General features: G+C 58.1%; 2 protein-coding genes across 2 annotated transcripts; both read left to right on the forward strand.

Moving 5' to 3' along the window:
• Positions 1-9,016: 9,016 nt before the first annotated feature.
• On the forward strand, positions 9,017-13,701 carry LOC133625631 (prostaglandin D2 receptor-like). Its single transcript, XM_061998232.1, has 2 exons — positions 9,017-10,069; positions 12,568-13,701. Exons 1-2 carry the CDS (start codon positions 9,254-9,256, stop codon positions 12,832-12,834), a joined length of 1,083 nt encoding a protein of 360 aa, XP_061854216.1. The 5' UTR covers positions 9,017-9,253; the 3' UTR covers positions 12,835-13,701.
• Positions 13,702-19,335: 5,634 nt separating this feature from the next.
• Positions 19,336-24,356, forward strand: PTGER2 (prostaglandin E receptor 2). The gene is made up of 2 exons (XM_061998198.1): positions 19,336-20,188; positions 22,642-24,356. Exons 1-2 carry the CDS (start codon positions 19,337-19,339, stop codon positions 22,885-22,887), a joined length of 1,098 nt encoding a protein of 365 aa, XP_061854182.1. The 5' UTR covers position 19,336; the 3' UTR covers positions 22,888-24,356.
• The last annotated feature ends 346 nt before the right edge of the window (positions 24,357-24,702 follow it).

The following is a 24,702-nucleotide window of genomic DNA, read 5'->3' on the forward strand; positions in this document are numbered from 1 at the left end:
CAAAGTGTTTCACAGACACTTACCTTCCAATATATATTTTTAAGGAGTAGAAAAACTTGGATTTTCAAGGGAGGAGCTGCCACACACCCCCCCCAAATTCCCCACACCATGAGGAAATGCTGTCCTGTGCCTGGGCAAAGGGGGCCCTGTGGGCTCTGCCACATGGAAAGGGCAGTTGCCAGGCTTTTTACACAGTCTTTAAGATGCTAAAATATGTGTTTTACCACCTCCTCAGCAAAACTGGAACCAGGCAGTGAAAAAAAAAAAAGTGGCAGCTGGGAAGAGCTGAAGTGCTGGCCTGGCCTTGGGAGCAGAGTCCTGCTGGCATGGGCATCCCTGAGGCTCCAGGAGGGGCTACAAGCCTCACCAGGCACAAGGATGGGGATGGACTCAGGCATGGGGACAGGTATGGGGACAGGGGAGGAAGTGAAGATGAAGATGGAGCTGAGGATATGGGTGGGGATTGAGATGGGGACAGGGACAGGGTATGTTTGCCTACACCATTTGCCAGGAAAGGAGCTGCTTGTGGGGATTGATTCCTGTAATCGTTTCCATGTGTCCTTAGCAGAGCTGGTGGCTGGGAGGTTAGCCCTTCCTATAGCTGGGGCATAAAAAACAATCAATAACCATTTGCTTGGTGACGTTTTGTGCAGAAACAGATGTGCTGAAGCTTGGAGGAGGTGGAGAATTCTCTGCAGGATGGGGCTGGGGGCGGACTCCTGCCATACCCAGATGCCCCCTTCACCATAGACACTTGATAGACCAGGCAAAGCAGAACAAAGCACCATCTGCCAGGAAACCCCCCTACCTGCTCCTGAAAGATGGGGGTGGCAACTCCCTGCCCTGCTGAAGGCTTTCCTTCATCCTGGGCTCCCAGTGGGGAAGGGCAGGAGAATCCCTGGCATGGGGACAGTTTTGGGCAGGAAATGCCGGCAGCCTCTTCCCTGGGGGCTGGCAGCCGATGGAGAAAAAGGAAGTAGCAGGAAATGTGCATCTCAGGAAAGGAAACTTGATTCCCAGTGACCAGAGCAGGGCTGGAGGCTGCAGCAGAAAAGCAAGAGCTTGCAGGCTGCACTGGGGCCATTGGATGCTGTGGGGTGGCAGGCAGGAGCAGGGTGCTGTGGGGCATCAGTCAGCAGTGTCCCAGTGCCAGCTGGGTTAGTGAGTCACTGTCATAATGTCCTTGGAGGATTTATCCTCCTGCTTATTAGAAAACAATCCTGCTTGAGTTCAAGCTACTTGGCAGGGAGGGCAACAAACTGGTGCCTTAAATATCCCTCAGGGTCTGGGAGGAAAGGGCTCTGGCAGGGAAGGGATTGTGCCCACCCGAGCTCCCCAGGTCAGCATGTACAAGTTTCTTGGCATTGTGTCTTAAGAAAAAGAGGTATTTATGGGGTTTCCCCTTCCTTAATAACTGCAATCTGCTGGATAATTTCAGCCAAATCTGACAGTAGCATCTCCCAGGGTCTGTAAAACCAGATAGAAGAGAGAGCCTGTTAGCTGCCCCCTTGCCTGAGAAGGTGGGCACAGCCTTGGATTTGAGCTCAACACTTACCAGCCACCTGAAAATCTATGAGGAGTGCACAGCTGAGGTGAGCCCAGCTTGCCAGTGACAGGAACAACCTCTGCATTGTGCCAGGGGCAAAAAGGGGAATCTCTGGGCTGCCATGTCCATCCTGTTGGGCAGCTCTGCTTCCCCTCAGGCCATGGTGAGGTGGTCGCCCTGTCCATGGGTTTGCTTTCTCTGCCCCCCTCGCCTCTCCCCGCCCCCATGGCTCTTTCCCTTCCCAGGAGCATCCTGCTGGGTGCTGACAGGAGGGAAGCAGTGGCAGAAGGGTAGATTCCCACCAGCTCAGCACCCAGCTCTCCACATTGCCATTTTTGGGAATGGTTCTGGTTGATTTTTGGTCTTGCTTCTTTGAACCAGCTTCGCCTCGTGACTCACCCCCTCCTCGTTCCCATGCACAGGGGACACTCTTCCCCAGTGAGTCCAGTCCAGGAGATATAGCAGAACTTACTCAGGTTCACTGTCAAGGATGCACATCTTGCTCAGGTGAGTCTGGAGGTCACCAGCCTCGAGCAGCAAGAGCACCCACCAGACACTCAGTGATCCCAAGCCTCTCACCTGCACCCAAGCTTTGTGTCCTAGCCACGGCACCTGAGGGGTGCCCACCCACTCTGCAGGTGATCTCCACATCCCACATGCTCCAGCTGTGATCCAGCATGGGTCTTTCTGCTCAGGGCATGAACCAGTGTTCTGGGAGAAAGGTTGTTCTTATGGAGAGGTGGAAAGATGTGGTGCTGGATCAGAACTGGATCCAAAATATGGAAAGCCAAGGGTTTTGCAAAGAGGATGGTTTCTTGGCTCTGGGTGAGTCAGTCAGAGCTGAATCAATACATGGAGAGGAGAGGAGAGAAAAAAATTAAGGCACTAAACTAAAAGGCAGGGTAGCAAGTGCTGAGTCCTCCCAGCTGGAGAAGTAGCAGAGCTCAGATGTCCCAGCACCGCATGGACCCAGAGATTCACAGGATGGAACCACCAGTCCCACATGGAAAGGGAAAGCTTCCTAAGGCATCTGGAAACCATGCCCTAAGGATTGCTCCAGGTTTTAGAATCCATTTTAAGGCATAAAATGGATTTTTTTTTCCCCCCTCTGGGGCTCTCCTTCCTTCCTTCCTTCCTCTCTTTAAATATTGCTGCCAAGCTGGTTTTGGTGGTGCAGCTGCCGGATGAGTGTGCTGAGCCCTGCGAGCCCCCCGCCCGACACTGACTGATGCCTCAGCACCGTTCCCCCAGGATTAACCACTAGTTCCTTATTTGGTCTGGGCTCCAGCAAACTCCCTGGCAGAGGGGATTTCATCTGCCAGGGAGAGCAGCCCAGATGGGTTTGTCTTCCATACATGCTGGGAGCATCCACTGGAGTGAAAGAGAGAGAGGGTGCTCACAGCAAAGCTAAAATCAGCCCTGTGCCCTGTGTTTCGGGGGGGGGGGGGGGGGGCTCATGTTTTTCCCCACAGCATGAGACACAGCAGACACAGATTTCCCCCTCCCCTTCACCTCCCTCAGCAGGTCCCCATCCCAGGGCCCCTGACACACACTGGACTGAGCTGATGCAGCTTTGTGACACCTCCCTGTGTGTTTATACACAAGACTCCTCTGCAGAATTTAGGCTTTATTTGCTGCATGGATTAGATGCTCCTGGGATTTACCCACCCCAGGCAGGGTGGGCAGGGAGTCCCAGGGGAGTGGGGTGGGCAGGGAATGCCCTGGGAGCACTGTCAGAGATGGGGTGCAAGCCCTGCTCACTCCTTGCTCTTCACCCAAACAGCCCTTCCCATGGCTCTAACAAACTCAAGGCTCTCCCAAAAACTTCTTTCCAGCTCCTCTCTCCTCGCCTGACCTCCTCTGGCCTCCAGCCCTGACCCCTGGAGCACCCAAATGCTCTGGGGTGACTAATCCCAGCAATTAGCCTCGTTTGCTGCATTTATCTCCTTCCTGCCTTTGTCTCTCCCTGACAGCCTCTCTGAACAAATATGCGTTCAGGGACATTTTCCTGGCTCAGCCTTTGTCCCTGGAGCCTCTCCTAGCTGGGTGCAGAGGTTATTTGCCCTCAACATGTGTCTCTTCAATCTCCTGTGATCAAACTGGTGACCAAAACTGAGTGCCCAGCAGTCCCAGGTCACCCCAGCCCCTGGCAGCACATGGGCCAGCTTGAACTGGAAGCAATGGGATTGGTTATTTAAATTGAAGACTGATGAAGACCCAGAGGCGTTTCAGGCTCAATAGGGATTTTAGGACAAAATGATCTGTCTAAATAGGGACAGAGTGCTTGGGCTGGTCTGAAATTCAATGGGAAAGGGGGAGACACATGGGCAGCACATTTGGGAGCCGCTTTCTCCCATTCCTCAGGACAGGCTGTACATCCACAGGAGAGCTCTGCAGACACACTGGGTTTCAGAGGGATGTAAGCTCTCACATGGAAGCATCACCAGCCTAAAGCAGCAAGCAAACTGCTTTGAGTCCTTTATTTTACTTTTCCCTTCTGTTTTCATTTCCTCTTTTCATTTCAGAATCCATCTCCCCTTAAAGTGAGCTTCAAAACCTCCCAGTGTGTTTCCCCATATGAAGGGGTGGGCTGCAGTGAGTCTAACCTTGCCCAGAGCTCTCTTACATGGCTTGAGCTTGCTGGGTGCTTTCTCCCCAGCATAGGACCCTTTTTACCCAGGATGTGGGTCCCTTCCCATTGCTGGGGTGCTCTGATGGAGAAGCCCAGGTGGGGGGCTTATCTCTGGCCTGGAGGCTCCACGCTGAATTGGAACATGAGGCTCAGACACACATGGAGGAGCCATGTCTCTCATACAGCTCTCCACGGGATGCTGTACAGAGGGACCTGCAGCTGCAGAATAGCTGATCTGTGGATACAGCTCCCAGGGGAATGGTGTCCTGGTCCCAAAGTCACACCTGGGCTTGTACCACAGAGGACCCTCCCCCTCCCAGCCTCATTCAGCACCCACCTGCAGTAATTCCCTCCACTAGTTTGTTCGTTCCTTCCTTCTCCAGTACACCCCATCCCTTCTCCCCGCTTCAGCCCATTTCACCCTCCCTTCTGGTTCCAGGACTCCTCTCCCATAACCCCCTCCCCAAATTCTCACCGATGCTGCCGCCAGCTCCCTCCCCCTGCCCGAGGCACGGCCTCGGGGCTGCGTGGGGCCCCGTGACCCACCCATCCACCTCAAACCACTTTCCTCGCTCGTTCCGGTCACTCTCCGGCGGGGCAAACCCTGCCCTGCGCTGCCGACGCTTGTGCAATTGGGGAAACATTGCTCCACCGACCCTCCTTGCCCAACGCCTTCCCAGCCCGCAGCTGCTCGCTTTCTGCCCCTCGTTCTCCTCCCTCCGGCAGGGTGCGGCGATGCCGACAGCTCCCCGGAACGCGGCAGGAGGCGGCGGCCGCTCCCCTCCAAGCCGCTGCCCGCCCCATCCCCCGGCCGCTGCCCGCAGCTCTCAGAAGGTTTGCCCTCTGCTGGGGCTCTTCTGGAGCGAGCAACGCTGCAGTAACACAGCTGGAAACCATCACAGGGGCTTCTCTCGCCTGGGTCACCCGGTGACTCAGAGCAGGTCTGTGTTCCCAGCTCGGAGGGATCACGCAGCCCAGCAGCCCCCCAAACCCCCCCCTCCCAGGGACACCATCAGGGTCGGAGACAACCAGCCCTGCCAGGTGCTGGACGGCCCCTTTGGCCTCTACCTGGCAATTAAATCAGGGTGTTTGGGAGTGTTTAAGATGCTCGGTGCCTCTTCTCAGCCTTTCCCTTCTTAGCTTGGGTGCTCCCCGTGCCCCGAACCCCCGGGTGCACCACCCTGAGTGCCTCCCCAGCCCATTGCTGCACCGTTTGGGCCACGGGATCGCCCACTTGTGAATCCTCAGATGGAAAGAGTGAAAGGCTGAAAGCCCGGTGGGCGTTTAGTCTGGGGAAACCGAGCTGTGAGAGGTTTGGGAACAGCCAGGGCAGGAGGGTAGAGAGGGCAAGGAGATGCTCTGCTCCCATCCCCGCGCTGGCGTGGCTGAAGGAGCCCGGGCCAGCGGGACTGGAGCGCTCCCGGGCAGGGAAGAATTTGACTCTCCTCCGCAGAACCCTCCCAGCTTTGTTTGCTCCACACGCGAACATCCAGCAAGAGCTGCCAAAGCCGCAGTTCCCGGCCAGCTGCATCCCTCCGACCGTCTCCCCGGCCCGGCGCTGCCGGCCAAAACCCTCCCCTTCTCACGGGCTCTAAATTAGGTTATCCAGACACCGCTACAAACACTTCCAAAGCGAGTGCTGAGCTGGAGAAAGGCGAGTAAAATCGCAGCGCGGCCATCCCGGGCTGCTGACAAAGAGCAGATGGGCGCTGCTTCTCCGGACAGCAGCGGCTGCTTGCGGGAGGCCGGGCTTGGCACTCCCAGGGCACGGCGGTGGCGGTGGAGGTGGCACCCGCTCGCCACCACCCGGCTGCCGGGGAGAAGCCGCCCGGGGTCTGCAAAGGGTTTGGAACAAAAACCCCAACAAACAAACCACTAAGAAATTCCTTGCGGATGCTTCAAGTTTTTCCAGCTCTTCGTTTGCCTTCTGGGTTTTGTGGCTTTGCTGCTTTTTCTTCCGCTTTGGGTTGTTTTCTTATTCTGGTTTGGGGTTTTTTTTTTCGCCCTCTCCGCCAGGAATGTGACCGGCTTGAAGAGGGTCACGGCGGAATTGTGACCAACAGGGGAGATTCGTCAGACACCGTGACGAGACTCTCTCAAAACTGGGGACTTTTTTCCCTCTCCAAATAGCTGCAATCTATGCAAATGACAAAAAAGAAGGGCTAAAAGAGGACTCGGTGCATCTGGCTGCCCACGCTGGTTTCTTTCTCGGGGAGACAAAGGAGAGAGATGAGTCTGTTTAGATTGGAGATTAGGAAGAACTTTTTCCGTCTCAGAGTTGTCAGCCCCTGTGCCAGGCTGCCCAGGGAGGTGGGGGAGTCCCCATCCCCAGAGCTATTGCAGAGCCGTGGAGCTGAGGTGCTGAGGGTCGTGGGTTAGTGGTGGGCTGGGCAGGGTGAGGGGTGGGCTTGGACTCCAGGAGCTTAAAGGGCTTTTCCAACCAAAATGATTCTATGTGATTATGATGCACACCTGCCCTGGCCCTGAGCAGGACCCTGGATCCCCTTTCCCAGAGAAGAATGGTGCCCAGTGCCAGACCTTCCAGCAGTGAGGACGGTGCTGGCACCGTGTGAAGGACATTCCCCTGCCCGGCAGCTCTGCCATCCCCAGCCACGGCCTCTCTCAGTGGATTCTTCCCGTGCCAGCCCTCAGCACCTCGGAGGCATGGCTAGGCCAGGAGGCAGTCCCAGAAAACATTCTTCATCCTAGGCTTTTCCTGGCACCCTGGTACAGAGGAGCAACAGTGTCCCCATGTCCTTCAGGGTTTCCAGCCAGCTGGTGCACAAAGGGGCAGCATCCGCTTCCAACAAGGGCTGAATTTGGTCAGAATTTCTCCTCCTCCTGTCTCCAGGCAATCCATTTCTGCTGAATTGGGCCTCTGGCTTTGCCTGGCGGGCTGCTGTCTGTCCCAGTGGCAGTGGTGAGGGCAGCAGTATGTCCCTGGGCCCTGCTGTGCCTGAATGCTGGGGACTAGCATCCCCTGACACCCACAGAGCAGGAGGGAGAGTAAAGCCCCAACCCAGTCGCTCAGGGAGGCAGCTCCAGGAACAGAGGCAGCTTGCCTGAGGTGGCCTTTTGGTTCCAGGGAGCAGGTTTCCGCTCTGAGCGAGGAGTGTAAATGCTTTGGTGGTGTGCAAGCCCCAGTCTGGGCTGAGGATCATCCCTCCCCAGTGTTTGCAGCACTGCAGCAGAACCAGCACAGTTTCAGCAGCGTTGCAGCAGGGCCAGCACAGTTTCCTCCAGGGTCGAGGACAGACACTGTCCTCCCAGGCCTTGGGAGGCAGAAAAAACTCACCTCTGCCAGGCTCTCCTTTGCAGTCTCTTTAACCTGGGGAAAGCCTGAGGGATCCCATTCTGCCTTCCCCCTGCTCTTGACTGCCAGGATCACCCCAAAAGGAGGATCCCAGGCCTGGAAAGAGGCATTGCATGCTCTGCAGTACACTCACTGGGGTGCTGGGCCTGCTAAAGAAGGCAATGGGTATGTTTTAGAGGTGCTGGGAGGATATCACTTCCCCAGGCAGGCTGAATTTCTTCTTCCCTGGGCCCCAGGGAGAAGCAGTTGCTGGCTTTCGTTCAGCCCCATTGAGGGCAGCACTTCCACACTGCTGCAGGCACAGAGCCCCAACGAGTCCCATCTCCATTTCTGCCAGATCCAGAGCTCTTACCAGCACAGAGCATCAGCCCTAAAGTCCCTGCCCTCTTGGCCAGAGGTTTGAAGCACATCAGCTCCCTTCATGCAGCATGAGAAATACAGCCCATGACTAAAACATGCCAGGGCAGACGTCTGGCCCCTTCGACATCCTCTGCCACCTCTCCTGTCATCTTGATACTTTCCTGTGCTCTGTCTACACTCCTCCAGAGTAGCAAAAAGGGGCCTGAAAGCAGACATCCGTGGTTTCATGATTATTCATCATCACATGTATCCTGCAAGCTGTGGTATGTGCTATGCTGTGGTGTTTCTGTAGCTAGAAAGGCCATTTCTTTTCCTGGAAGAAGCTTTAGGGGCTTCTTCTGGAGTTTGCTTCTGGGATAGTGGAGCTCTGAGGTGAGCACAGAGGGGCTGGGAGCCCCACAGCAGTGGGGCTGGCCGTGGTGCCACTCCACTGGGGGCACATGGGATGGGGTGCAGGTTGAAGTGCAGGTCAAAGACTCAAGTGCTGCATGTCTCCTGTGACATATAGAGGCACGGGCACCCCAAGGAGGCTAACGTCCCCCTGCCTCAAGCTTGGCCCAAGCTCCTTTACCCATAATCATCCCTGGGCTCAGTCCTGCTCCCTTACCTGCAACCAACCTCCCAAAGCGCTTGGTTCCAACTCCCTACCCTGTAAAACCCCTCCAGGGACTCAGCCATGTCCTCCTTACCCACACTCTTCCTGTACCACGTAACCTGCCCCCTCGAGGAACTCAGTTGTGCTCCTCTTTCCAGTAAGCCCCCAGGAACCCAGCCCCCATCTTTGTACCCTCCTTCCACCAAGACACGCAGCCCCAACCCCTTACCTTCAATCCCCTCAAGAGACTGAGCTCCAGCTCCCTTCCCTGTAACTCCCTCGGGACTCAGCCGTGCCTCCCCCCTTATTAATTCTCACCCCCCAGGGACTCTCCTGCCACCCCCTTACCCATTCTCCCCTGGGACTCATTCCCAGCCCCCTTCCCACCTCTCCTCCGGGGCTCGCTCCCCTCGCCTGCACCCGCGCGTCTCCCTTGGGTCCCCCCGCCCCGTAGCCGCCAACCGACGGACCGGAGAGGGCCGGACGGCGGGAGGGGCCGCCCCGGGGGCCGGGCACGGCCGTACCGTCCCGCCTCTCCCCTCCCTCCCTCCTCCCTCCGCCGGCGGGGATCGCCCGCCCCGCCGGGCCAGTCGCCACCGGGAGCCGCGGCGCAGCCCGGTGCGGGAAATCTCCATCCCGGAGAGGAAACCTCCGTCCCGGAGCGGAACATCATCTCCGCCCCGGTGCGGTACATCTCTATCCCTGTGCGGTGTGGGACATCTCCATCCCGGGGCGGGAAGACTCCATCCCGGTGCGGCGCGGGACGTCTCCATCCCGGCTCGGCGCATCCCGGTACGGGATATCCCGATGGAGACGGAGGGTTACCGGTGCCGTAGCAGCCGGTACATCGAGAGCGGGCAGTCGGCGGTGCCTAGCTCGCTGCTGTTCGCCGCCGGGCTTCTGGGCAATGTGCTGGCCTTACTGCTGCTGGGCCAGCACCGACGGCGCTCCCGCTCCTCCGGCGGCCGCCCGCCGCGGGTCTCGGCTTTCTACGTGCTGGTGAGCGTACTGGCTGTCACCGACCTGCTGGGCAAGTGCCTGGTCAGCCCCATCGTGCTGGCTGCCTACGCCTACAACCGCAGCCTCAGCGAGCTGGGACCCGGCGGTCGCACCGAGGGCGAGCCGGGTATCCTCTGCCAGCTCTTCGCCTTCTTCATGGCCTTCTTCGGGCTGGCCCCTACCTTGCTGCTGCTCGCCATGGCTCTGGAGTGTTGGCTGTCCCTCGGGCACCCTTATTTCTACCGGCGGCACCTCACCCGGCGGCTGGGCGCGACGCTGGGGCCGGCGGCCGCGGGGCTGTGCGCCTTGTTCTGCGCGCTGCCGTCGCTGGGCTTCGGCGAGCCCATGCAGTACTGCCCGGGGACGTGGTGCTTCATCCGCATGGCCGGCGGAGGGCCGCGCCAGCTCGGCTTCCCCGTCCTCTACGCCACGCTCATGGGCTTCTTGGTGTTGGCCATCGGCGCCTGCAACGTGAGCAGCATGCGGCACCTCTACGGCATGGCCCGGCGGCAGCCCCCACGGGGCGCGCCCCCCGCCGCCGCCCCGCGCATGGAGGAGCTCGACCACCTCATCCTGCTGGGACTCATGACCGTCCTCTTCACCGTCTGCTCTCTGCCGCTCATCGTGAGTAACCCCCGACCGCCCCCTCTCCGGGAACGGCCCCTGCACGCCGCCCCGGGGGCTCGGGGGCTTGCTTTGCCTCGCCTCCCCCCCCTGCAAATATTCACCACCCCAGAGGTTAACACTGCTATAACTCCCGTGGAATAACACACCCCGCCCTCCCTTACCATCAGATGTCAGGTAATTACTTTGCCCCTCTCTGAGTGCTCCCCACCCCATCCCAGGGCTCTGGCTGTTGCTTTAGCCCCCATGGAAAAACCTCCAGCACACTCCCCACCTCATCCCAGGAGATGGTTCATTGTTTTAAACCTCCTTAGAATACCCAGGGCTCAGTCATTGCATTAACCCCCACCCAGGAAAATAATCCCCCCTCCCCACCACCTCCTCCCAAAGATGCTGGATTGTTGCTCTGGCACTCTCAGAATAGTCCCTCAGCCTCTCCGTGGAGGTCAGGTTGGTGCCCAGACCCCCTTGGCACAACTCCCCTCACCACCACCACTCAATCCTGGGGGATCAGGTTGTTGTTTTGGTCCTTTGGAATAAACCCTGGTGCCATCACCTGCTCCTGGGGGCTCAAGGCCATGTTTCCCCCTTTCCCTCAATACTCCTCAAGCTTGTCTGCAAGGGTCAAGTCAATGCCTAAGCCCCCTTGGCATAACCCCCCCATCACCACCACTGAGTCCTTGGGGAGTCAGCTCATTGATTTGTTCCCTTGGAAGAAACCCTGGCACCTCCCCTCTTTGGGGGTGTCAGTTGGAGAGGCTCATAGCTTTAGTCCCCTCTGAATAGCCACCAGGACCACCCTGTCCCCAAGGGCATCAGCCTCCTTAAACTAACAACTCCCCTTGCCCCTCATTCTGGGGATTGCCCCCCTCCAAGTACCCACCACCAGCACCACATCTCCAGGGGTTAATTTATTGCTCTGTCCCCCATCACTACTGCTTTGTGTCAGGGGGTCAGGTAATGCCTCCTCTCAGTGTCCCCCATCCCAGGGCTCTGGCTGTTGCTTTAATCCCGTGGAATAACCCCCCTTATCATCCCTCCCATGCCACGATTTGGGACACCGTATTAATTCACTACATTAACCCCACTGGAATAGCCACACCAGCACCATCCTGTCCTGGGGTTGGTTCATTGCTTAAACCTCTTTGGAATAACCCCCACTGCCACCATCACTCTGTTGCAGGGGGGAGAGGGTGGGTCACTGTGTTGTTTCCCCCCAGAATACTCACCACCAGCACCATCTCCCCAGGGCTTAGTTCACTGCTAACCCCATGGAATAACAGCTCTCCCCCATCACCACCACTCTGTGCCAGAGGGGGTTGTGGGGGTCAGAGGATTAATTTCTTTGCCCCCCCACCTCTGAATATCCCTCATCCCATCCCAGAGGTCTGGCTGTTGCTTTAATCCTGTTGGAATAACTCCCCTGTCACCATCACCCTGTTCCTTTGGTGTTGCCCCAGAGGTGTTGGAGGTGTTGGGGAGACAGAGGGGTCAGTTCATTGCTTCATCCCCTCAAAATAGTCGGCCCTAGCCCCTTTTCCTAAGGAAGTTGTTTCATTGCATGAGGCCTTTCAGTAACTCCCCTCATTCCCACCCCCATGCCTCAGAGGTGCCAAGTAGCTCTAGATTCCTTTGAACTGCACTGGATTTCCCCTGGGTTGGGCAATTCTCCCTGAAATTCTTTCCTTTCTTCCCCAAAGATAGGGGTCCCACTGATAAGGTGCGGGTCAGAAACCCCCAGCATGACAGAGCCCTCATTCCTCATGGCCTGGGGCTGGATCCTGCAGCAATGCCTTTGCTGTCACCCACCGTGAGCAGAGCTGCTGCGGGTGGGGATACAGGTGCTGCCACTGGCCCAGGTGACAACTTCCATCTCTGCTCCCTGTCACACTCCCAGCCACCAGCAGCCCCAGCATGACTGGGCCAACACTGGTTTTGTGTATAATCCCAATGAAAGCCTTGCAGTCCTCAGACAAGCAAAGCTGCAGGCTGGACCTGGAGGGAGAAGACTGACCCTGCCCCAGCAAGGGCCACCCCATGGCTACATCTCAGCCATGAGTGCCTCATCCAACACCCATCACAGAGGAGGGCAACAAAGGTGGGATGTCTCACCTTGGAGGGGCACAGCAGCACCCGCTGCTGCAGCCTGCAGAGCTGGGATGCTCCCTTTACCCCTCAAACAGCCACCTCTCCAACTCTGACCTCCTGGCCCTGATGATGGGGACAGGGTGGCCCTGTGCCACGGCCATCTGTCACCCAGCTCCCAGTTTATCATAGAATCACAGATGGGTCGGGGCTGGAAGGGACTATGAGGGATGAAACCCCCTTGGGTTTCAGTTTCAGGCTCTGCAACCCACAACACATACTGACTGGAAGCGTGAGGACAGCGGGGAGTTTAAACCTCGTTGCAGCCCTTACAGGGATGTTTCTGCTCCCAGCTTTAGCCCCGCAGGGAGATCTTTCCTCCTTTCTTCACATCCCTCGGGTTTGTTTGGCAGATCCGGGCGTACCTGGGAGCCTTCGCCGCCGATTTCAACGAGGACGCCGACCTCAGCGCCCTGCGCTTCCTCTCGGTGAACTCCATCGTGGACCCCTGGGTCTTCATCATCTTCCGCACCTCCGTGTTCCGCACGTCCGTCCGCAGGCTCTGCCGGAGGCTGCACTCCCGGAAAGCCACCCCGAAAGGGCCCGGCCCGGGGGAGGACGGTCAGTTCTGCCCCCTGGGCTGGCGCAGGACGCACGCCCCGCAGCTCGGCTTCCCCTGAGCCCCTGGCTATTGGCAGAAGCCGGTGGCGGCTGCTGGTGGTGAGGATGATGAGGGAGAGAAGCCTTTGGCCCCGCGGCCCTGCCCCGCAGCACCCCGCGGCTGTCGCAGGAGGGGACGGCGTCCAGCTGGCAGCGAGGAGCAGGGGTGAGGTGTTTCTGCTCCCTCCCGGGAGTTTCGCCCCGGGGAGGAATCGGGGAGGCCCCCGGGAACCCGCAGATGTTTGTGAGCAGCGGCGCTTTGTGAAGGGTGTGGGGAGCGCCCAGCTCCAGGAAAGCAGGAGGCGGTTGGTGTGTGGCTTCAGAGCAGCGGGGACACACAGGAAGGAGAGCTCTGTGTGTGTGTGTCCCCGTCAAATAAAAGTGGTTCAGAGCCCTGCTCCATCGCCTCGTCCTGTGCACCATCCCCTTCCACGCCAGGCAGGGATATCCAGGGCTGGTTTGAGGTGTCTTCTCCCCTGGGAGAGGGGAGGGTGAGAGAGCCTTTGGGGATGTAGAGGATCAGAGTCTTGAGCAGCAGCTCACAGCTGCGTTGAGGAGCTGCAACCTTCCTGGGACACCCATCATCCCTCCCTGGGATGTCCATTGTCCCTCTCCAGAACACCTCCTCCTCCCTGGGATACCCATCATCCCTCCCCAGCACACCCATCCCTCTCCAGTATACCCATCAATCCCTCTCCAGCACACCCACCCCTCCCTGGGATGCCCGTTGTGCCTCCCCTAACCCCTTTTAGCCTGAGTAAGGCTGTGGTTTCTCCACTGTGGCTTGCCTTTGTCTTGAAAATTGATTCCTCCAAGCTCTAACACTGGATTTATATTACTCAGATGGATACCTGTCCTGCTGTAATTGTTTTAATTCAGTGCTTATGACGATCCTAAGCCCTAATAAGAGCAGTAATTGAGAGAAAGCAGAGCCTGGGTTGTATGACCTCGTGGCACAGACATGCAAGTAAACGATCATTTTAATGAACCATCTATTTCCCCTCAACCACACGTATTAACTGGATTTACCATCTACCTCAAGTGACCATTTAAGCCAAAAAAATTATGATAATCCAAGTCCCCATCTGCTTAGTGTCCTTGGAGTTGACAGGGCAAATACTTTTCTCCCTCTAGCTAAGCCTTGCAAGGTGTAGTCATGTTCCTGCCAGTTCTCACGGCTGTATTTACTCTTGATGTCAAACGGATTCTGTTTTGGAAGGAAGAAACTCATGCAAATCTATCTTGGGGCTTTCTGGAGGTGATTTGGTTGGGTTGGCTCTGGCTGCTGGAGCTGCCAAGCTCTCCTGGCTAGAGAAAAGGATGGATCTGTGCTTGGGGATGTGGTCTGGGGAACCTGCAAGCTGCCTTTGGAGTTTTCTGAGGCGAAACCCATGGAACAAGGGTTGTTGCATGTATGAGTTTCGTGTTACTGGCGTGTTATTGACTCGGAGACGGCAGCTCACGTGGCACTGCAGAGTCAACAGCACCAAGCCCACACTGAGGCTCTCACCAGGCCTGTTCCACCACAGCAGGATGAAGGGCAAGGCGAGATAACAGCTCTGCAAACTCACTATCATCTCCCCTCATCTGGGATCTCGTTCACTGAATGGATCCACACACTGCCCTGGACAGATTAATCAGGCTGTGGGTGATCAGTGTGTGCCCAGGCTGGGACAGCCCATCGACCAGAGCAAGGATTTGTTCCTGGGGAGCCTCCCAGGAGAGATCCCTGTCCCATATGTGTATCAAGCTTTCCATAGTCTGTGGAAAGCAGCAATTAACCCCTCCCAACAGGTTCTTTATCGAGGTGCCTGAGCAGACTCCACCTGAGCCCTGAGATGATGCCCACACACAGTGTCTGACCTGCCCATCAACTTATCATCAGAGGAAAGAAATGATGGAGTCACTGAACATGACATGAGTTTGCAGCTGCCACACACACCACCCCCTCCCGCCCCCATCTCTTCATCCCATGCATGTCCTGGCGACCTTGGAACACGCTCGTCTGGCTTCGGGAGCACTTTTAATCGGCATTCTGCTCTTACTGGTGTCCTATGCGCTCTGGGAGCAGACTCGGAGTCTCCAGCCAGCCACCTCTATCTCCCGGCGAGCCGAGCCTCGGTTACAGCCAAGCTTTGCAAGATAAAACCGCTGCCCGGAGCGTTTGTGGGGTCCGGGACTGCCGTATCGCCGTCCTCTCCAGAGATGGCAGCACGTCCCCAGCCAGGGCTGGGCACAGCCGCTGCAAGGAGGGGCTGCCACGCTCCACCCCAAGTTCCCCCTCCTTCCCCCGGACAGCCCATTTTTTAATGCCTGAACGCCTTGTGGTTTGGGGCTCCGAGAGTCACAGCAAAGTTCAGAGCCCCTGGAGCTTGGGAAAAAAACGAAAACGGGAAAAAAAAAAGAATCCCTGCCCTGTGTGGTTCAGTTGTAAACGCTGCCAAACAGGAACCGAAAGAGCCCAGACCTCTGTGGCCAAAGGCTGAAGGAGTGAGAGTCTCTGCGGCAGCCCTCCCTGCTCACATCCTCTTCCCAGGCTCCCCACGCTACACCCTCACTCCCTGCCAGCCTCCTCCTGTGCCAGGGATCCTCCAAGGAACGGATCTGATGCTTAATGGAGGTGAGAAGGAGATGCTGCTCAAGGTCAACGATGCTTTTTTTGGAGGTGTTGTGCCCTGCCTGACACCTTCCCCCACTGCCAGCTGCCCTGACCCCATTCACCGTGTCACTGGTGTCACCAGCATCACCTAACCTTCCATCCCACCCCTTTGCTGGACCACCAGCAAAGCACGACCAGCTTTTGAATTTGAGTGGGGATTTTTTTTCAGCTCATGAAATACAGACATGACTTTGCACAAGCTCATTTCCCAGCAACTTGTTTAGTCCTTGCAAAGAGCCCATTTTTTTCCCCTCTGTGTTATTGTCGACTTGCATTTCTCAGCCACTCTGGAACAGGAAGGCGCGTGCCTGGGCAGGCAGCAGCCCCAGAGCTGCCAGGCACCCGAGCCAGGGGCTGGAAAAACACAACCAGCCAGGGAGTGGATCGATTATTTTTTTTAACCCCTGCACCAAGGTGCTTTCTCAGGAGGAAGCCAAGGCACTGAAATCTGGACCTGCCATGCCCGTGCCCAGCCCTGCTTTCCCAGGGTGGTGAGTGAGGCTGCTGGCAGCACCTGTGCATGAGATAAGGGCTGGGGCTGGGTAGGTTCCGGAGCAAAAATGATGCCTGACTTTGCTGAACACAACTCAGATAGGTTTTCGGTTTAAAAGGGTTGGAATCCAGGGCTGCTCTCCTCCCTGACTGTGACACTGAAGCTGTCCTTGAGAAGCCACCAGGATCCCAGTGCACTCCCCAGCCATAAGCACCAAACTCTAGAGACTGACTTCTCTTGGCTACGGGGATTCCATGAAATTCATGCAGCTTTCTTACAAGCCCAGAGGGTTGTGTTTGGTCCTTTTTATTTCCCTCTGCAAGTGGGACAACCCTAGAAATCTTCTTTTAGGGAAAACAATGCCAAGGACCCTTGGGAGGACATATGGTCCTTGTTAGAGGCAAGACACCCAAGATAAACATGGAAGCAAAAGGAAGAAAACAAACACTTCTCAAGAAATGGACAGATTGTACCAAGTGATATGTTCCTGGTTTTGAGCTCAGAAGGGAGAGATGAGAAAAAAAAAGCCCGGCAATTTTCCTATTATTGCAAAAATATCCCATCAGAGGCAACTGGCAGTTGAGAAGCTTGAAGGCCCAAATGGGTATTTAAGGCTCCATTAGCTGCCAGGAAAATGAGCTCCAGAAGATGCCAAACCCCCTTCCTGAGCTGTGACATCAAACATCAGACAGGAGTGGGAGGCTGGGAAAAGCCTTGGAGCAACCACCATACAGGGTGCCTTCTGCTTGGAAAAGCTCTCCAGACTGCTCTGTAGGTTGCTTGGGTGGACCAGGCCTCAGCTGCAATTTTTTAATGAGATTTTGGGGGATACCTGAGAGGATTGAACATCCCAGGGTTCTGTCCAGCCCTCAGGAAGCCAACAGGGTTGCTCCCACCATCAGATATGTCCACATGCTTCAGTGCTCTGCTCCAGCAGGTCTGCAGGGCTGGGAGAGGGGTTCAAAGAGGTCCTTGGAGGTGTGTTTTTCACAGAGGTGTGGTCTGGGAGTCAACTAAAACACCTTCCCCTGCCACAGCCATTGCTTTGGCCACAGGAACAGGGAGGGCTGGGGTGACTGCACCTCCGCCCCACCGTGCTGAAGGAGCTGCATGACAGAAGAAAGCAGAGCGAGGAATGGGAGCGGCCCGTCGGAAATGGAGGTGCTGTTGCAAACCACAGCTCACCCCGGCCCTGGAGTTTGCTCTGCACCGTATTTCCTTTATGAAGTTCCTGTTACAAAAGCAAAGCTCTGAAAACTAACAGCCAAAAAGGAGCTTGTGGCAACAACTTGCTGTGTTCTATGTGCTGGAGCTGATCAGCGCTGCAGCTTTTCACCGGGGTGTGGAGGTGGCCAGAGCACTTTGTGAGAATGGGTTGTGAAAGAAGGGATGTGCCTGAGCTCTGCCAGGCCCCAAGTGGAGCTGGGTCCCAGCTCACAGGCCAAGGGCAGAGGCTTTTCTCTCAGCAAGGTGGGGAGAGGATCGAGGTAGTGGCTGGGAAAATGCAAACGCTGCAACAGCGAGCACGTCCTGTGCCACCTGCCCAGGCTGAAGCCCCAGCAGCAGGAGCTCTCCTGGAGCTGGTTTTGGGGCAGATGAGTGGTGCTCAGCCAGGCTTGCAGTGGGAAAATGGGTTCCCTCTGACATTCCCTCCACACCCCACTCATGACCACACAACAGGCTGCACTCCCATAGGGACCTTGACATACAGGAGAGGGGGACAATGGGGACGAGGTGTGGGGCTGGTCTTGGGCAGGACGTTCTCTGTGGGCTGCTCTGAGGCCATAGGAACTCACTCACACAGCCCAGGCTCAGCTCTGGCTCCCTGGTAGCCCACCCTGCCCCAGGCTGGTGGAGATGGCACCAGGGCTCATGGCATCTCGGAGTCTTTGGACCAAGAGGGAGCACCAGCACCATGGTTCAGGGGGCATTCAGGGCCCTCAGACCCACACCATGAGTTGGGGGAATCCTGGATAGGCCTCAGGTCTTGAAGTGTCTTTCACGAGCCCCATCTAGGGCTGGCCATGCCTCTGGGCTCCCAGATCAGCACCAGGACTTGCCCAGCATCAGGGGTCCTGGAGCAGAAACGTGACTGCATCACCACGGGTCTGTCTGTGTGAGGGCTCCCAAACCAGCTCGGAGCTGACTGTGCCACGGGGCTCCCAGCCTGGCACGGGGACCCACTGTGCCTCGGGGCTCCGGAGCAGCGCCGGGGCCGGCTGTGCTGCGGAGCTCCCAGCCCAGTATCAAGTCTTGCTGTGCGTTGGGACTCCCAGCCTAGTACCGGGACTCTCAGGCTGGACAGGAGTCGGCTGTGCCTCGAGGCTCCCGAAGCCACACCAGGACCCTTGGACCAGTACCGGGGCTGGCTGTGCCACGGGGCTCCCAGACCGACAGCAGGACTTGCCGTGCGTCCCTCGGGGCTCTCAGACCAGACAAGGGCTGGTCACACGAGGGACTCCAGGTCTGGTTCCAGAGCTGGCTGTGTCACGGCTCTTTCAGATCAGCACCGCTATTCTCGGACCGGATCGTGACCCTCAGCCTGGACCGGGACTAGGAGCTCCCAGAGCCGACCGAGGCTCCCGGACCAGCACCACAACTTGCCGTGCGTCCCTCGGAACTCTCAGACCAGAAGGGGGCCGGCATTGTGACTGGCCGTGTGAGGGGCTCCCGGCCCGGTCCGGGGCTGGCTGTATCGCCGGGCTCCCAGTCCAGCACCGGGGCTCCCGGACGGTCACTGGGACTCCCAGACAGTGCCGCGGGGCTCCCAGCCCGGTGCCGGGACTCTCGGTACGGCCGGAGGGTGGGGGGCGGATCTCCCAGCCCGGCCCCGCTGCGAGCGTGGCGTCGGGGCTCCCGCAGCACCCCCGGAGCCGTCGCGGTGCGGAGGGAGCGGGGGGCGGCCCGGTCTGGCGGCGGGGGCGGTGCCGTCGGGGCTCCCGCAGCACGCCCGGAGCCCGCATCCCGGCGCCGGGATCAGCAGCGCGGTGCGGAGGGAGCGGGGGGCGGCCCGGTGTGGCGGCGGGGCTCGGGGCGCGGGGCGGGGGCGGTGCCGTCGGGGCTCCCGCAGCACCCCCGGAGCCCGCATCCCGGCGCCGGGATCAGCAGCGCGGTGCGGAGGGAGCGGGGGGCGGCCCGGTGTGGCGGCGGGGCTCGGGGCGGGCGCGGGGCGGGGCGGGGAGGGCGGTGCCGTCGGGGCTCCCGCAGCACCCCCGGAGCCCGCATCCCGGCGCCGGGATCAGCAGCGCGGAGCGGGGGGAGCGGGGGGCGGCCCGGTGTGGCGGCGGGGCGCGGGGCGGGCGCGGGGCGGGGCGGGGAGGGCGGTGCCGTCGAGGCGGCGGCCGTGGCGCAGTCGGTGGGAGGCGGCGGGATGAACGGGACGGGCCGGGGGCTGTGCGAGCGCGGCGGAGCGCTGCCGGCCGGGGCCCGCCCGCTGGTCAGCGGGCTCATGTTCTCCGCCGGCCTCCTGGGCAACCTCCTGGCCCTGGGGCTGCTGCTGCGCTGCCGCCGCGGGCCCCGCGCACGGCCCCCCTCCCTTTTCCACGTCCTGGTGCTGGCGCTGGTGGTCACCGACCTGCTGGGCACCTGCTCCGTCAGCCCCTTCGTCCTGGCCTCCTACCACCACAACCGCACCCTCACGGCCCTGGCTCAAGGAGGGCACATCTGCCTCTACTTCGGCTTCGCCATGAGCTTCTTCGGCCTCGCCACCATGCTCATCCTCTTCGCCATGGCGCTGGACCGCTGCCTGGCCCTGGGGCGGCCGTACTTCTACGAGCGCTTCCTCAGCCCCCGCACCGGTCTGGTCGCCCTTCCCACCATCTACACCTTCTCGGCAGCCTTCTGCTCCCTCCCGCTGCTGGGCTTCGGCCGCTACGTCCAGTACTGCCCCGGCACCTGGTGCTTCATCCAGATGCGCCTGGACTACCTCCAGCGCAACGGCGGCGGGGAAGCGTCCGGCTTGAACGTCACCTTCTCGCTCCTCTACGCCACTTTGCTCCTCTTCCTCATCCTGTCAGTGCTGCTGTGCAACCTGAGCGTCATCGCCAACCTGGCCCGCATGCACCGGCGCGGGCAGAGGACGCGCCGCCTGGCCACGCTCGAGCAGCCCCGGGCGGTCACCGGCTGCTCCCGGCGCATGTTCTCCATGGCCGAGGAGATCGACCATCTCCTTCTCCTCTCCATCATGACCATCACCTTCGTCATCTGCTCCCTCCCGTTCACGGTGAGTGCGACCGCCTCTGCGCTGGGCTGGGTCCTTGTCCCCGCGTCCCTGGTTCCCTTTTTGCCTTTCAAAGTCTCCCTCTCCCTCCACTGCCCAAACCTGGAGGGCTCAGATCTCCTCCTGAAGCTTGGGAGACCCCAGCTCTGCCACAACCATTGTGCACATCCCTTGGGGAACTGGGGGAATCACTCCCCGTATCACCAGTGCCTGGAGGGGGATGACTTGGCAGGGGACTGGGGTGACAGGAGCAGAGGTGCCTGCCCACCCCCCAGAAGCTCTGGGGACAGATGTCCTCTGGACCACATGGATCACTGTGGTTCCAGGGAGCCGGGCAGCCGTGGTGGAGGCCTGAGGGGTGGCAGAGCAATAGACATCCTAAGATGAGGATGAAAGAGATTGGTGCTGGGCTGGAGACAGTGGGTGAGCAATTAGGCCCGATTTCTGTGGTGAGGGGAAAAGATGGAGCTGGAGATGGGTTTAGATGGAGACCTCGCTCCGCAGCAGCACCAGGGCGTGGACACAGCTGCTGGCAATGGAGACATGGCACACAGGCCACAGTGTCCCTCATCCCAAGGGTTGTGCCCACACCCCGTGAGCATCTGTGTACAGAGCTGACAGTGGAAATACAGGGTTGAAACACCTCACCCAAGTAAGGAAGGGCAGGGAATGTGTCCTTTTGCTTTGCCCCAGGCTCTCCCCACCAAAGGGCTGCTTGTCACCCATCCAAGCCATGTTACACCAGCAGCACTGTGGACTCCAGAGCACCTCAAGCTCCCATGTGTCCTCTGCCTGTGCATGTGAGCCGTGGGAGGTCATTTTGTTCCCGTTAGAAGTGGCCCCCACCAAGGTTGGGAGTGCAGCCAGGGCTAATTTTGTGCTCACAGAGTTAAATAGACGCTACCTTCCCTTCATACTCCCTTTCTTTTCCCAAGGGAAAAGAAAATAACCGCAGGCTGTAGCCAAGTCAGGCTGCCTGGGTTTGAAGAGAGAGAAAAGACAGAGCAGTAATGTCCAGACACTTGTGAGCATCCTGGGAGCCAGACTCAGCCTCCCAAGAGATGGGCCCACGCTTGGGAGGCTCTCCCTGTCTCCCGAGAAAGCTGGGGTGTGCGGGATCCTGAGGGCCCAGTGGCAGCACACTCAGGGTTAGTCAGAAGCAGAGCAGGCTTTTCCCATCGCTTAGCTCCCAGCTGGGGTTGTGTTTGGGCTGTGTTTTGGCAGCATCTCAAACCCAGCTGCTGAACGCCGCTGGTTGTGTGACACTTTCTCTTCTGGCTGGGGCTGCCCACAGCAGCCACTCTCTGCAGGTGAAGCATCAGGCCACACCACCACAAAATCCTCCCCAAAAAAGGCCTGAGCTCGGGGCAGGCCTGGGAAGTGCTGCGTTCTCAGCAGCAGCCCCAGGTACCGGCTGAGCCGTGGCTGCCTTCTGCCCCAGGATGCACCATCCCTGGGTGATACCCAGCAGATCATGGCTGCAGGAGGGATGCTCACACCTCTCAAGCCCCTGGTTCCTGTCCTCCTCTGAGCACCCACTCTCCCACGCAGTGAGGGGGTGATGATTTGACCCGTATGAGTAAGAAGTGCTGAGTCACCCTTCCAGGAAGCCCTGTAAGCTACTATGAGTCGGCAGGAGCTGCAGGAAGGACCAGAACAGTTCAGCACCCTCCATCCTCTCCATCTTGCACGTTTAGTTGTCCCATGTGGTTTTATACTGTGTTCAGGGTTGGGCCCCTCACTGCCAGAGGGACACTGAGGGGCTGCAGCGTGTCCAGAGCCGGGCAGCAGAGCTGGGGAAGGGGCTGGAGCACAAGTGTGCTGGGGAGCAGCTGAGGGAATGGGGGTGTTCAGCCTGGAGAAGAGGAGGCTGAGGGCAGACATGAGCACTCTCTGTACCTCCCTGAAGGGGAGTTGTAGTGAAGTGATGGTCAATCTTTTCTCTCCAGTAATGAATGACTGGACAAGAGGAAACAGCCTCGATTTTCCCCAGGGGAGGTTTAGATTGGAGCTGAGGAAGAACTTTTTCCCTGAGAGGGTTGTCAGCCCCTGTGCCAGGCTGCCCAGGGAGGTGGGGGAGTCCCCATCCCTGGAGCTATTGCACAGCCGTGGAGCTGAGGTGCTGAGGGCCATGGGCTAGTGGTGGGCTGGGCAGGGTGAGGGGAGGGGTTGGACTTGAGAAGCTTAAAGGCCTTTTCCAACCAAAATGATTCTGTGGTTTTGTGATTCTACGATTCTAAGGTGAGACCAACCTTAAGCAGCCACTGCCTGGATGGTGTTGGGGCTGAAGGGAGCCACACTGCCTGCTGAGCAGATCACAGGCCTGGCTTTCCTTAGCAAGAAGTTCATTTAAACCCAAGAGGGCTGCGAGTGTGCTGTGACAGCCCCAGTGTCCCCAAGAAGCTGATCCTGGAAGCCCAGACCCGAAGTTATTTCTCCCTGTCGTTGTTTTACAGATCCGTGCCTATGTGAACAAGTTCAGCAAGGGAGAAGACAACCACGAGTGGGACCTCTTGGCCATGAGGTTTCTCTCTATTAATTCCATCGTTGACCCGTGGGTCTTCGCCATCCTGCGGCCGCCGGTGCTGCGGTTCATGCGCTCAGTGCTGTGCTGCCAGGTGACCCGCTCCAGCCAGGACAGACAGACTCCTTCCCCAACAAACACAAAGCTGGAGGCACGGCTGGACCCCTGTGGGCAGTAGATCCATTGGTCCTTCCAGGAGCCATCTGCCAGGTGAAGCACAGCCCTGACAGATGTTAATGGAGCTCTGCCTCCTGGCCCAGAAAGAGATGTGCCTGCTGCGGGTGGCTCAGGTATGGGTGGCTCTTCTGAGTGTCACCACGTGCCTGGGAAACTCCTGGGAAGCCAGTGAGGTCTCTCACAGGGCAAAAAATACAGAGGGATGAGATGGGAAGGGCTGCTGAGTACCTGGATACGGCTGTTGTCTTTAGATGGGGCTGCTCCCGTCCCATTGAGGGACACTGTGGGAGGGCTGAGGGCTGAAGCATGAGGGACTTTGCTATTACACTACTGCTAGGGGGGGGTCAGGGAGCAGAGCCTCCTGCTGGTGTGCCTCCCAACCCTGTCCCCACGGCCATTTTGGGCTGCAGGGAGGGGTCTGGGTCCTGGAGATGGGGCCAGGCAACCACTGTTACTGCAAGCACTCGTTTCTGCCCCCAGGTCCCCGAGGCCCCCATGGGGTAGGAAAAGAAAGGAGCAATGTATCCCCAAATAGTCCCCTTTATTCCTTAGCCTGGTTGCCCGAGGAAGTGCACTTTATCCATTACGTGTGCATGTGTCTGCCTGTCTGTTCCCTATCCCAGAGGCTTTAGGCAGCGGTAGGTGCCAGCCCAGCACGCCTGAGGGGCACTGGGGCAGAAAGAAAGCCAAAACTGTGGCAATTCCCTCACACTGGGATGGCAGCAGAGACGTGGGGCCCCTCCTGAGCACCTGTTCTGCAGTTTTCTTTGCCCTGTATTTTGTGCAGCAGCCAGCAAGGGTAATAGAGAACCCGACCAGGGAACAAGAGGTTGTGGTCACAGGCACGTGCTTTTCCCCGGGTGGTGCTGCTGGTGGGTTTGGGGTTGGCACAGAGCAGGGTTCGTCCTCGATTGCCCTCCTACCAGCTTGGGAAGAACCTGATCAGGGACATCACTTCTCTAGAGGTTTTATTTGGAAACAAACAAACAAGCAAAAAACCATCCCAAAACACAATAAAAGCCAAAAAAAAATGCCAAGTGCAGAAACATCCAGGTCATTTAATTCTGCCCCTTCAGCATGTCTGTTGCTCTCTGGGGCTCTGGGCTGGTCCCCACTGACCAGGGATGAGCTGAATTGGCCATCATTAGGGGTTGCTGGGTTGGAGTTGTGGCTGCCACTCGGGCAGCATCTGACACACGGTGTCCTGTGCTATTGTAAGTGGGTTATGTTGTTTTCCATTTGAGAGCTGCAGCTGTGCTCAGGAAACCCAAAGGTGCCGAGTTCTGGAGCTTTTCTGTGGTTCATTAGTTGAGGTGGTGTAAAAAAAAAAGACTATTATTATTATTATTTAACTAATAAACAACTCTAAAAGGAACCTGCTGAATCATGTGTGGGTTTGTGCTTAAGCTGCACCTCAGGGCAGAGCCGGCTCCTGGAGGAAACATGTCTGGAGCATTTGTGGGATGAAGCCTTGGGGATGGGGCAGAGGGCAGGAGGAGAGGCTGGGAGGGGAAACGTGTGCCCCACAGTTTCCTAAAAAGTGAAAATAAACTTTGTTTTATAGACCTGTGTGATGCCATTTTTTGACTTGCCTCTGCAACCTGGCCCTCGAGCTACAGAAATATCCCCACCTCTGAGCTCTTCCCTGACTCACCTATCCCGAAGCCAGGGAGAGGCAGGCAAAGTTCCTACCTGTTATCACTACACAAAAAAGGACCCATCAAACCCCTCAACCCCACCCTAAAAAAAAGAGGCAGAATTTATGTCACTATTGTCAGGCAGCCAATATCCACAGGAAGTTTACTGGCCTCCAAAA

Source organism: Colius striatus, chromosome 6, assembly GCF_028858725.1.
Source record: "Colius striatus isolate bColStr4 chromosome 6, bColStr4.1.hap1, whole genome shotgun sequence".
NCBI lineage: Eukaryota > Metazoa > Chordata > Aves > Coliiformes > Coliidae > Colius > Colius striatus.

Coding starts and splice junctions, on each gene's coding strand:
- LOC133625631 (XM_061998232.1), top strand. CDS start 9,254: ATGGAGACGGAGGGTTACCGGTGCCGTAGCAGCCGGTACATCGAGAGC. Junction 10,070..12,567: donor TCTGCTCTCTGCCGCTCATC/GTGAGTAACCCC, acceptor TTTGTTTGGCAG/ATCCGGGCGTACCTGGGAGC.
- PTGER2 (XM_061998198.1), top strand. CDS start 19,337: ATGAACGGGACGGGCCGGGGGCTGTGCGAGCGCGGCGGAGCGCTGCCG. Junction 20,189..22,641: donor TCTGCTCCCTCCCGTTCACG/GTGAGTGCGACC, acceptor GTTGTTTTACAG/ATCCGTGCCTATGTGAACAA.